General features: G+C 47.6%; 1 protein-coding gene across 2 annotated transcripts in view; it reads left to right on the top strand.

Annotated features, from left to right (window-relative positions):
* SYT9 (synaptotagmin 9) overlaps positions 1 to 13,349 on the top strand; it is a 173,277-nt gene that overhangs the window by 128,252 nt on the left and 31,676 nt on the right. The window contains exon 6 of one of the 2 annotated variants that reach the window (XM_045194327.2): positions 638 to 767. In XM_045194327.2, coding sequence (XP_045050262.1) covers positions 638 to 767 — 130 coding nt within the window. Of the gene's footprint in view, positions 1 to 637; positions 768 to 13,349 lie in introns of those variants that run through there. The other variant, XM_045194328.2, reaches the window with a different exon arrangement.

Raw genomic sequence — 13,349 nt, 5'->3', positions numbered from 1 at the left:
AGTTAAGGGAGCTAAGGATCTTTTTACAGTTTACAAATTAAATCGGGTCCAAGAAGCAAAGCTGGGTTTGGGAAGAAGGAGGATAGAGCATGAGAAAACATGTTCGAGAAAGAGAGGGGAAGCAAGAAGACCCAGGAGCCTCCTCGACTCTGCCCACTTTGTGAGTTCAAGACTATGGCTGCCAGACACAGAGCTGCCCCCTCTCAGTACTTGGTTGCCTCTTGCAGGAATTTGAGCAGCTGTTGTTGCAAGAAACTCCTTTTAGGTGACCCCCTTTCATTCCATGGGCTTGGAGGCCTGGAGGTCCACCTAGCTCCGAAACCAGACAGAGGTGGCATCCTTAGCATATGTCAGGGAGCTTTTCAAGCATGGGGTTCTTGGGAACAAGCTAAGGCACGCCACATCATTCTTATTTCAAAAGCCTAGGAGCGTGAGGGCCAGACTCCGCTCTTCCTCTCTGTGCCACTGAGTACAGTATTAGATCCCAATTCCTGTTCTGTAAAACCTGGCATCTAGTTTTAAATTAGGGAATAAAAAGAATCACCCTTCCTCAAATTCCTTTATTGGCTTCATTGAGTAGTTACTGTTCCTACATGCCACAACTTTAAGAAAAAACTATTGTGGGCCATTTTCACAGTATAGGTCACAATGAGATCATCGGCGTGTGTCAAGTAGGCAACAAAGCCGAGAGGCTGGGCAGAGACCACTGGAGTGAAATGCTGTCGTATCCTCGGAAGCCCATCGCACACTGGCATTCCCTGGTGGAGGTAAGACCCGCCCCCCATGTACTCCACTGTATGGAAACTTGAATGCCTGACTGGAAATAGAGGAGCCATGAGAACGTGAGTGTACGTTTCCTGGGCTGGTAGGAATGGCATTCGATTGGAGGCTGAGTCTGTGATCTCCCCCCACCTGGTGGGTTTTGAGCACAGATCAGAGGCCGTCCCTCCCTTTGATCGTCTTTGATAGAAGGTCAGCATTCTCTGACTCTCCGTTACGGCTTTGGGTTGACATTTGAAAGGCATCTGCGGGTTCTGGGTGACTGTGACATTTTCAGACCATCATATAGTGACTTATGCTTGGCATCAGAAAGAACTTGAGACTGGGAGAGAGGAGACCTGGATACTAGAACCGACTTTAGCATGAACTTGTGATTCTGGACAAGTTGGTTAGTATCAGATTCAACTACACATGACAAAATCTAAGAAACAACAGACCACAAAACCACAAGTGAGATGAAAATTTATTTCTGTCTTCCATAATAAAGGTCCAGAGAAAGGTAGTCTGGATTGTTATAGTGGTTCCGTGACCAACAGACACCTAGACTTCTACTTCACTGACTTAGTGTGGCTTTGTTTTGAGGTCTCCTCATTGTAAATGATGGCTGCCAAGCTCTAGCCATCACATATCCTCTATGCCATAGCAAGGTGGCCAAAAGCACACACATTCTCTTTCCGAGGATTTTCTATGATGTCTCATGCAGCCTTGGCACTTACAATTAACTTTGTCACAGAACTTAGTCACATGGACATGTGGGAAATGTTTTTTTTGTTGTTGTCGTTAGGTGAAAATGTGCCCAATTAAAAACTAGGGTTTTGTCTGCAAGGAAGAAGAGGCAGTGGGCAGTCATCCTGCCTCTCATACCCTCATTAATTCTCTCACTCCCCATGATTTACTTCTCTTTTATTCTCCTCCCATTCCTCTTCTGCTCATTGACACACTTTTTTATTTATTTACTAACTCATCCTCTCAAAAATAAATTGCACTTACTTGGTAACATTTCTGAGAGTCAAATGCCATCTCTTCCTTCCACTGAAGAGCTCATACACTGTGAGAGGCAGAGTAAACTGCTCATTAAAGTGCACATTCATAATCATTACCACCCACATCCAGTGCTACGGAAGGACAAGCTGGGAAGTGTTTGTCATGCTTGGGTGAGATTGTCCATGAAACAGCTCTTCCTCCTTCCCCTGATAAGCGAAGAGAACTAAGCCCCTGGGAATGGGAGCACCAGGGAGCATGGGTTTCAGGCAGAGAATTTTCTCTTACCCTCCTAGTGTGGACAGATCTGCCTTCCACAAAGCCATCCTGAGAGGCCCCCGTGCCAGAGCCTCACTCAGTGTGGATGCTGCTGCCAGGCACAGTCAGGTCAGTCTGTGGAAGGCAGTGTAGAGAGGCAGAGGGACCCCCTGTCTGGCCTGGGGACAAAGGGACAGTCTTCCTTTGTTGGAGATGGTGCCCCAAGGTGGGAGAAGAACAGGACAGGGTTTGTGGACTGATTCTAAGCTTCAGGATATTCAGGAGGAGCCTAGGGCCCCTGATTTGCAGGTCCAGGAGGACACCTCTGCCCCTGGGCCATGGAAACCAAGACTCTTTCTTTCCTGGTCTCAAAATTAAGCCCCACGGGAGCCCTGCAGGTTCTGTGAAGCACCTGAGACGTAGCCGGAAGACTGATGCTGACTGAACGCACCTCAGCTCTTCAGCTCCTGGTGCAGGTCTCCAAGGAGTCCCCCTGTGGGCTCAGTAAGCCGCCTGCGCCTGTTACCAGCCATGGCATTTAGGGCAGTTGTGATAGACTTTTTGCACCCTTATTAAGTCACTGCTGACTTTAATTCTTATTTGTACTTTGGAGTATCAAAGAGTGGCAAAGCTCTCTGCTTTTCAAGATGGAGGACATGGGAAAGGATAAGGACTAGGGGTGTGGCGTAGGCTGAGACGTGAGCCCTGATTCAGTGTGCAAGTATTTCTTTCTCAATGACCTTACCAGGGAGTGACCCGAGGTGGCGCGTGCAGCAGGGGCCCTGGGCAGCTGTGCCTGCATGGGACACAACGGGACGTGTAGACAGTGGACCTTGGAAGCTTCCTTCTCTGCCAAGGAAAGGACACCATGTGACTTTGGTCACTGGGAGATACTCCTTAACCCTAAGCACTTGGCTTTTTGCAAATCTGTGTTTGACAGTTATGTAAGTGAGAAATGAATGTTTTCAGGGTTAACCCACTGAATCTTGGGAGTCAATTGTTCCAGCAGCTAAAATAACTTCGGCCAATGCAATGATTGTTTCTCAACTGTTGCAGCAGAACTTAGGAAATGAAACGCCTGTGCCCTTCCGTGAAGGGCAGGCCGAGGGAGGCTGTCCCTGCCCTGCGGCCCTCTGCTCTTTGAAGCGCATGCCCAGGACTCCAGATCCATACTGAGTGAGGAAGTGATATTTTTAAAAATAAGTGTGCAACTAGCAGAATTGGGGCATTGGTACCAGAGGAGATGAAGAGCAATATCAGAGAGGTCACCGCACTTCACCGACAGCCGTGAGGATGAAGGAGGCTGGAGGCAGGGCGGTCGGATGCACTCACTGTGGAGTTGGATGGACCCAGATGCCAGTCCCTCCCTGCTGCCACTCACAGGTTTTCCCTTCCTGAGTCTGAGTTTCCTCCTCCGTCAAGGGGCCATCACAACGCCTGTCACACAGGGTGGTAGGGAGGATTCAACCGTCTGACGCATGTGAAGCACAGAGGCTGGCACATGATAATTGCTCGGGAAAGCCCTCAGTTACCGTCATTATCGTGTGTGTCCCGCACTCTGAGTGACAGCTGCGTGTCCCCATGTGACTGTCACACCAAGAAATGTCATCCATAATGTCTGTCATGGAGGGTCACAGGAAGGGTGGAAATCCCCTGTCCCCTGCACCCCCACAAGCTGTTACCTCATACTGGGGGAGGGGTAATTTGCAACTTTGCTGGACGTGGATGCATGTAGATAAGATCTGTTCCTTCTCCTTTCTTCCCCGGCTGTAAAGGTAAGTTGCTATTATACCCTTTTCCTTTAAATTTCCGCTGTAAAACAAAAACAGTAATTAAGTCCCAGTTCTCCGTACGTGTATGTGTACATAAGCATGTGTGTTTGAATGAAAGAGAGAGAAGGGAAAAGAGAGAATATGGGATAGTTGGGATTAGGATGTAGTGTAATGGGAGGTTGCCCTGGCAGAAGCTCTTTACTGCCAGGGGCTGAGGGACCAGGTTAGGACTGAACCCTGATCCCTGCAGAGATCTGGCAGCCTGCTCAGGGCTGCGTCCAACATACCCTGACCTTGCCAGGGCAGGGCAGATGGCGTCTTCAAAGCCAGTGAGTTCAAAAACCCGTTTCTTTGTCAGGGATTCTGATGGCTTCACTGCACACTCAAAGGTCAGCCAGTCCCGCTTCCTTTACTGTGCACGATGTCAGAGGCTTGGGAAGCTGTGCAGATGCCCCCAGAGCAGGGTGCCTGGGATCCAGGGACAGGAGCATCCCTTCTGTGGGGCCTCAGGAGATGACAGAACTCTCAGGACTCCCACCACAGCCCCCTGCACCATATTATCCAAGAGAAGATGGTGCTTGCCTGGCCCCACCCTGGCATCCTCCCTACCCTCCTGGGTGTGGAGCTGACCTACATGATGATCCCCAGGGAGAATCATAGAAATAGCTCCACGTTTCCATCACCTCCGTGTGTAGTGCTGTATATACCCTCTTCCCTAACAGTTTGTAACCAGTTTGATGGGAAGGCCAGACACAGACACCGTTTGGTTAAATCCAGTTTTACTTTTCAAAAAGAGAATGCAGAGGCTCTAATCAGAATTCACAGTGAAGATCAGCAGCGCTGTCCTGACTGGCAGAGAAGCAAGGTTCTAAACTCAGAGCCCTCCTCAGGGGCTGTCCAGGTGTGGACTGGTCTTCCTATCTCCAGGCTCAGCCTTTTCTATGTATGTCCGGAGGGCTAACAGGGTTATGCACCCAACTCATCTTGGTGGTCTGCTGGAACCACCTCAGGGAGCCCAATGCCCTCTGGAACTCAGGGTTCCACAATTCCCAGTATAACTAGGGGGCAGGTGTGGCACAGTGAACCCTGGGAGGCAGAGTTCTCATCTACTACCCTCTGCCTTCTTAGGGGTGTAAACTTAGAGCTGTAGAACTAAAGCAAATAGCAGACCCCACAGGGAATTGTACTATCAGGCCCTTTAAAGGGGCCAGCAGAGCCTTCCAGGAGTCTTGGAGGTCCACACATTCCCAGGAGAAAGCACCTGGTCGCCCAGGTTGGGTTAGGTGTCCACCCAGTCCAGTTCTCCTCAGGTCGTGGAAATGTGATCTGGTGCTCACTGCAGCAGGAATGTGGGAGCAGACTTCCTGAGAAGGGTCCTGGCAAGACAGTCATTGGCAGAAATGAACACACTGTTACCCAGACTTTGAAGTGAGGGAGTCAGAGGCTTTAGCACTCTGGGGAAACTTATTCACAACAGATGTAGGAAACAGGAGTGATGCTTCAGAAAGAGGGTGGGTGACTAGAAAACCCAAGCAAATCAGGTTCCCATCAAGGAGTTCGGATGAGTATTAGACCAGTAGAGAAGGGAACTGAGACAGAAAAACTATTTTGAAAAAGCATGGCCTGCGGCATAGGACAGGGAAAGCCTTAGGAAGTGTTGCTGCTTAGGAAGCAGGAGGTACTTGAGGTTCCCCTCAGCACTGCAGTTTGCAGGTCTGGAAACGCCGTAAACTCCAGTTCCTGTTGGTAGGGAGTGAACCCCGGCCAGCGATCCCATGCTTTGCCCTCATAGGCGTGGCGCAAGCACAGTGCATGAGCCCAATGTGTGTGTCGGGGGTAGTAATGGAGAAGATGAGTGGTGAGTACCTGGAGGCAACACATCTCACACCGTCTCCCCCATGTCGTGACAGGCGCCCCCACACGTAGTGCCGCAGTGTTTGTTCTAGGTGGAAACGGAGAGAACAAGAAACGTTTAAAAGCACATGAAAATAGTGCAAGGAAATGTCCATCTCTTTATCTAAAACAGGTACCATCTTAGTGAAAAACAGGGAGGGAAGACCATAAACTTGATCTTGCTAATTACTGCTTTTCAGTGATTTCCAGGTTACATCAGTCTCTTTGGGATAAATATTCAATTGAACGTAACATCTAGTTTCCCAGCTAGACCTCTTTTCCATCTTCTTAGAGATCTCCTGTCTCCTCCTTCCCAAGCTGGCGTCTAGGCACAGGGAAACCCAAAGCTCATGGTGGGCGAGGTTGGAGTGCTTGCACATGTTTGAGCGTGTTGTCCAGATGCCTCCGTTGCTGCCTGTGCTACTGAGCGTCACTGTGGGTGGAACATGTGTCTGTCCTCAGCATCAGCCCGGCAAGAAGGCTGCTCCTTGGGAGCTCGCCCGCTTCGAGGCTGACCAGACCCCATTTGCACTGTTAATGGCCCTGCAGGTCTCGGGTCTGACGGTCCATCCCATTGGGTGCCTGGCCCAGGAGGTCTTCTTTGTAGCCCTTGGTCCAGGGGCACTTCCCCACTTAATGGAGCCCCACTGAAACTCTGTCACCAATACTGTCACCTCTTTTTCACATCCTGTGGGCATTCAAGGATACATGGGCGCTACAGGAGACTTGGTGCCATTACATTACATGCTAGTGTATGGCCATTTCTACATTGTTCCTCTGGCCTCATGTGGGCACAGGGGCCACTTGTGCCTTCAGCTTCCTCCTTAACCCACCTGAAACTCAAGGTTTGAGGCCTGAGGGGTGAAGCCAGGACCTTACATCAGAGCCTCCTTTCCTTCTGGCTCCTATTTCCTCCACCAAAGGCTCTCTCCTTCCTGTCCCAGATGGTGGACACTCCCCTTATATGGGTAGCATATTTCCGCTCAACCCCTGTCTTATGCTCAGGTAGCCAAAGTTTCCTCTCAACGTCTAAAGGGAACATCTAGAATTTTCGATGTGTGTCTTATCAGACAAGGCCTGGCTCTTGCTTCATGAGGGACTAGCTGATCATTGACCTTACGTTATTTGCCTTTGATGTGCTGGCATATATGGCATTGATTAATTGCATGGAACAACATAGTTTCCAGGGAATGGAAACACTATCCCTATTACATGGATATTGAGTTAGTATTTGATGAATGAGTGAGTCATATAATGAAAGCGATTGAGTTCCTTTGGTTCTAAAGTTCCACAATTCCCCATGTGGTGGAGCCCAAAGTAGAAGTCAGTTTGGGGCAATGGGGACGTGCATTGATACTGAGATATTGAGACTGAGTTTGCAGTAGGCTCTTCAAATGGAGATAGATGGTCCTTTCCTTATTAAGCTCCAGGCTTGAATTACCTCTTCTCCATTTAGGAGGAGGACGTGAGAAGAGGTCATTTGCTCCCCTGGCTCACACGTACTGCCATCTGATGATACCACTGGCTTCGCGTTTTGAGTGCACTTGAGGAATATTCAGAACAGTGACTGAGGCACCTTACCAAATCACGAAGGGTTCTCTTGAGCTTACACAGGTGGCCAGGCGCTAAAGTGCTTCAGTATCTGCTTTCATAAGAGACAGAGGAAACGGAAACACCACAGAGATCCCTGTGGTGGGGGCAGACTCTTGCCTCCTAAATGAGAACTGGTCAGGAGGTGACAAGGGTATTGGTCCACCAGTTGGCTTTTCTCACCAGGGAAACATTTTAGCTGCAGTTTTACAGGAGGTAATGATTCGGTCCACCTACATGTGAACATGAGAAAGAAAAATAGTGGGATAGTGTTTTTTGGACAAAATAAAGGACTTATAAACTGAGATTTCCCCTTCCCCCCACCCCCACTAAAAAAAAAGCTATTTTTATTGATGGAATTTAGCAGGCCAGTATCCATAAATACCTGCAGGGCCACTGAAGCAAAACTGATTGCAAAGAGCATAAAATGTGCTACATGTTTGGGAAGCTGAAAAGCATTAACAAGCCTGTTAGAACCTGTGCCAGTTGCTGTAAGTGGCCAGAACGCAGTTGGGACGAGCAGGATGGTTCGTGCTAGTGGGGTGTGTGTTTCCAGCTGGTGGGGGGAATGGTCAGCAAACAGAGCCAAGAGCATTTAAGTTTCCCAAGCAAGTCTTCATTATTGTGTTGAATTATCTGTACAAAAAAGGATGCTAAACATTTTCTCATCTTCAGCCTGGATACAAAACCAATGACTCTTGCAAAGGTCTCAAGAGATAGTAATCGTACCCAACACGGGAGCATTAGGGTGAACACAGGAAGTGTGAGGGATAATGTGTGTTGGAAAGTAGCATTGCATCTTGAGTATTCTCTCATTCACAGATGCCCCAGCAGTCACTGCCCTGGGCCGTTCCTGTGGCACACTGGAATAGTAATTAAGTAAGAAAGTGGTTAACCGTGGGCTTGAGGCTCAACAGTCTCTATCTCCAGGAATGGCATTCAGACGTGACTGCTAATATAATGGGCCTAGCGGGGAGAAGAATACAATTCTTCCCCCTAGATGAAGTGAACTAGAGTGGTTTATTCCAGGATCTCAAAGAACCACACCCCTCAGGGTTGTCTGTGGGGAGGAGAGTGCTTCCTGGGTGAAGGGGCCCCGAGCCAGGGTGGAACCTCCTGGCAGCAGACAGAGGAGCTCAGGAAGACCACTGCCCCTGGAAATGGCCTTTCAGGGTATGTGCCTATTGAATGCTACCTCCCAAGTTCCACCAGAACCACCTGTTGGTAAGACAGAATGGTTTATTGCTTGCCTGGTAATGGAAGGGGAGAGGCAAAGTCTGATTTATGAAGATTTTGAAGTTTGGTTTAAGGTTGTTCTTTCAGTGTGGTAAGGGGGATGAGACAGGGCCAGAGGCCTTGGGTAGGATTGGGTGAATATTGTGATATGATAGTTTAGGTGGACAGAGCAAGGTGAGGGTTTTGAGAGCAGGATTCAAAGAGTTTTGGGTGTAAACTGTTGATTCTTTCTAAGAATTGATGGTCTTTTGGGAAGTCCCCATAATGCGCAACAATTTTATTTGCAATTTTTACCTAGTTTGGCAACAGTCTTCTCTGGGAATGAAGTTGCTAAGGAAGACAAGAGAATAGTGAAGTCAAGTTAATGAAGAATGTATTCTGTAGACAGCAGTGTTGGGGGAGTTGGCTTTAGTTCTTATGCCCCAAACACAAAAAGCAGGAGAGCTGGCAGGGGCCTGCCTGGTTCTGCAGGTACCCACCCAGGACAGTATGAACGTTTGCTCGTGACTCCCTAGCATCAGCACCCCTTTCTGATGGCCCTGACTTCTCACTGGGGATGCTAGGAATCTTGGCTCCAGTAATGGAACTATAACCTAGTCCCAGGCTAAACCAGTCACGCCAGCTGCGGGGATTAGCACTGTCAGCTGATTGAATCAGATAGAATTATATAGAACATTCTGTGTGAACGCTTGGACAAATATGATCTTCCTTTCCAGGGATGTAAACAAGGAAGCCTATCTCCCAGGAGCAGCTGTGGCCCTTTGGGTCCTCTAGAGAAGCCAGGCTTAGGGTGAGACTAACCCTGTGGGTGGCAGAATAGAGAGATAAAAAGAATCCTGCCCCTCAGGCACGAGGCTGAGCGAGCCTGTCATAAGTGTAGTGTTCGCTCTGGCCTTTATGAGCATGTGAACATGTAAGTTTCCTTTGTGGCATAAGCAATGCAAGGTGGGATTTCTGTGCCTGAAACAGAAGACACCCTCTCGGGGACACAGAAAACCATTTCTAGATCTGCCATGGGGTCAGCCTTTCTGTCTTGCTCACCATGGTATGTACAATACCTAACAAAGTATGTGGCACGTGGTAGACATTCAATAAAGCATCCTTAATAAAACAAATTATTGATGTTTGGTTAATCAGCTTGTGCATTGAAACAGTTATGGCCAAAAGAATGACTCGCTGCTATTAATGACACACAAGTAACGTAAACAACGAGAAAAACTGCTTTCCTTTTGCTCTGTATCTTATTTACCAAGGCAAATGCAAACCCTGCATGGATTTGCAGGGGCCGCGGGCAGCTCTCCATCCTGAGCGGCTCCCTTGCTGTAATAGAGGCAGTTGGTTCCTCAGGGCTGAAGATCAGTCACATGACTGACCTTTCCCGGCTACATGTCCCCCATTCATTAGTTTAGAATGAAAATGAACATCTATACTCATTTAATAATAGTATTGGAGCTACTTGAACATTCTCTTTTAATCCTGTATTTGTGTGTGTGTGTGTGTGTTATTGTTACTCTATTACAGTTGTCCCGGTTTTCCCCCCTTTTCTCTCCTCTGACCATCCCTCCTCCCACAGTCAATCCCCACACTGTTGTCCATGTCCATGGGTCATTCATACATGTTCTTTAACTGGCCCGTTCCCCGTCTTTCCACCATTATCTCCCTACCCCCTCCCCTCTGGCTGCCATCAGTCTGTTCCATGTCTCCATGCCTCTGGTTTTACTTTGCTCATTAGTTTATTTTGTTCATTAGAATCCTCTCATAAGTGAGATCATATGATATTTGTCTTTTGCCAACTGGCTTATTTCACTTAGCATAATGCTCTCCAGTTCCATCCATGCTGTCGCAAAGGGTAGGAGCTCCTTCTTTCTTTCTGCTGCGTAGTATTCCACTGTGTAAATGCACCACAGTTTTTTGATCCACTCATTTACTGATGGGCACTCTGGCTGTTTCCAGCACTGGGCTATTGTAAGTAGCACCGCTAGAACATAGGGCTGCATACGTTCTTTTGAACTGGTGACTCAGGATTCTTAAGGTATATTCCCAGCAGTGGTCAAAAGGCAGTTCCATTTTTTATTTTTTGAGGAAATTCCATACTGTTTTCCACAGTGGCTGCACCAGTCTGCATTCCCATGAACAGTGTACTAGGGTTCTTTTCTCCACATCCTCGCCAACACTCATTGTTTGTGGATTTGTTTATGGTGGCCATTCTGACTGGTGTGAGGTGGTATCTCATTGTGGTTTTAATTTGCACCTCTCTGATGACTAGTGATGCTGAGCATCTTTTCATGTGTCCATAGGCTATCTGTACGCCCTCCTTGGAGAAGTGTCTATTCAGGTCCTTTGCCCATTTTTTAAGCTGGATTGTTTGTCTTCCTGGTGTTGAGTCATACGAGCTCTGTATATTTTGGAGATCAAACACTTGTTCAAGGTATCATTGGCAAATATGTTCTCCCATATATTCAGTTGCCTTTTCCTTTTAACGATGGTGTCTTTACCTGTACAGAAGCTTTTTAGTTTGATGTAGTCCCATTTGGTTTTTTTTTTTACCCTTATTTCCCTTGCCCTAGGGTATATGTTGGCAAAAATATTGCTGTGTGGGATATCAGAAATTTTTCTCCCTATGTTTTCCACTGGGACTTTTATAGTATCATGACTTATATTTACGTCTTTTATCCATTTTGAGTTTACTGTGGTGCAAGTTGGTGATGGAGTTTCAGGTTTTTGCATCTACCTGTCCAGATCTCCCAGCACCATTTGTTGAAGAGGCTGTTTTTACTCCATTTTATGCTTCTTCCCCCTTTGTCAAATATTAATTGGTGATAGAGACTTGGGTTTATTTCTGGACTCTGTATTCTGTTCCCTTGGCCTATGTGTCTGTTATGTCAGTACCAGGCTGTTTTGCTTACAGTGGCCTTGTAGTACAGTTCGGTATCAGGTATGTGATCCCTCCAACTATATTCTTCTTTCTCAAGATGGCTGAGGCTATTCGGAGTCTTTTTTGGCTCCATATAAATTTTTGGAGTATTTGGTCTAGATCAGTGAAATATGCCACTGGTATTTTAATAGGAATTGGTTTGTATCTATAGATTGCTTTGGGTAATCCTATATTTTTTACTATAAGCTAAAGTTCAATTGTATGTTAAAGTCTGTGACTAACAGTCCTAAAATTATATATTTTCCCCCATTTTAAATAAAGTTCAGAATACGAAATGTGATGGTGTTGATTATTGAAATGCTTAAAAATAAGGAAAGGTTGGGGGGGGTTCCTAAAAAGCCAGGGGAGCTTCACAGATCGCTAAGCCCTTATGCAATGCAATCCTAACTCCTAGGCACAGATGGGCTTTCAGGGGTTGTGCTCAGTCTGTCAGGAAGACCACAGTTATGAACCGATAAAAAGGTGTGATTTTTCTCCTGTGTGGCTGAGGGATCTGAATGGAGCATCTTCACTATTGTACATATTGATAATAAACGTCCAGAGTGAAAAACTTTACTGAAGGGAGGTCATAAAACCAATCAAGAAAGCAAATGCCAGGCAAAGGGATTGAGACCGACTCAATGTGAACAATGTAAACATTCTGGAAGGGGCATGTGCATCCAGACAGAGTGCTTTTTTTTAAAGGTTTTATTTATTTATCTATTAGACAGAGGAAAAGGGAGGGAGAGAGTGAGAGAAACATCAATGTGTGGTTACCTCTCACGCATACCCTTTTGGGGACCTGCAACCCAGGCATGTGTCCTGACTAGGAATTGAACTAGTGACCCTTTGGTTTGCAGGCTGGTACTCAGTCCACTGAGCCACACCAGCCAGGGCCCAGACAGAGTGCTTTTGTTGGGCCTTGTCCTCCCTCCTTGTTGATTGCAGTCAGGGTCACATCGAGGACATAGCTGGATTAGAACAGTCCCCTCCTGCTCGTAGGGGGAAGTGGGCGTGGATGAATTGGGTGCAAAGGGGTTTGCAGAATCCAAAACCAACATATGCAGGCTGAGCATCTGGTGCTCCCATCCTTGTTCTAGAAGCTTCCATCCAGAGTTCAGGGCTGGTCCCTCCCCTGTGGCACTGACTGTGGCCCCAGATCCAGCCTCTAACAAGGGACCCAAGAGTCAGGCAGGGGTCAGAGTGGGCTTCCCGTGTTAGAGTGATGGCAGAGGTCTTCATGGCAGACTTTTAGGGTTGAGGGAGCTCGAAGCAGGACCCCAGCCTGGCAGCCTGGGGCAGCCTGGTGATGGAGGCCAAGGGTGTACGAGTTTGACTTTGGCACAAAAGGCCGGGAAATTGGGTTGACAACCAAGGCTCCTTGGCTATGGAAAATTGTATGAGAGGACCCCTCAGCATGGCAGGACAGCCACAGGATGGCCGTCCGCCTGGCCACCTGGAACCTGCAAAGTCCACATTGTATTTCTAGGTGAGGAGCTGGGGCTGAGAGAATCTGATCTTTCACTTGCATTTAAAATTTTAAGTTCCTAAAGTTGCAGAATGCCCACTCCCAGGATTAGTACTAAGGGCTCTAATCCTGCCACTTAAAAGTAATGTGGAACCAAAGAAGCATGTCATTGTGGGCTTATCTGGAACTAACTCTTATACCAGGAATAAGGATCCAGGGATCCTTGCAGAGAAAGGAATAGTGATGCAGAGAAACCCTACACTCCCAGGATGAGGGGAAATCGGGAGCACTGCTGAGCCCAGCAGAATGTAAGCTATCACACCCAGTGCCCATCTGCTCCACCTAGTCCTGCTCTCACACATCAAAGGCCTTGAGAAAGCTGAGCTTTGTTACAGGGAAATAGCTTTTAGCTCCAGCCGCTGCAGCCTATAGAGATGGTTGAAAGCAGGAAGGGGAA

Source organism: Desmodus rotundus, chromosome 5 (genome assembly GCF_022682495.2).
Source record: "Desmodus rotundus isolate HL8 chromosome 5, HLdesRot8A.1, whole genome shotgun sequence".
NCBI lineage: Eukaryota > Metazoa > Chordata > Mammalia > Chiroptera > Phyllostomidae > Desmodus > Desmodus rotundus.
The sequence above is the reverse complement of the archived record's forward strand: the minus strand, read 5'-3'. Positions and strand labels throughout refer to the sequence as shown.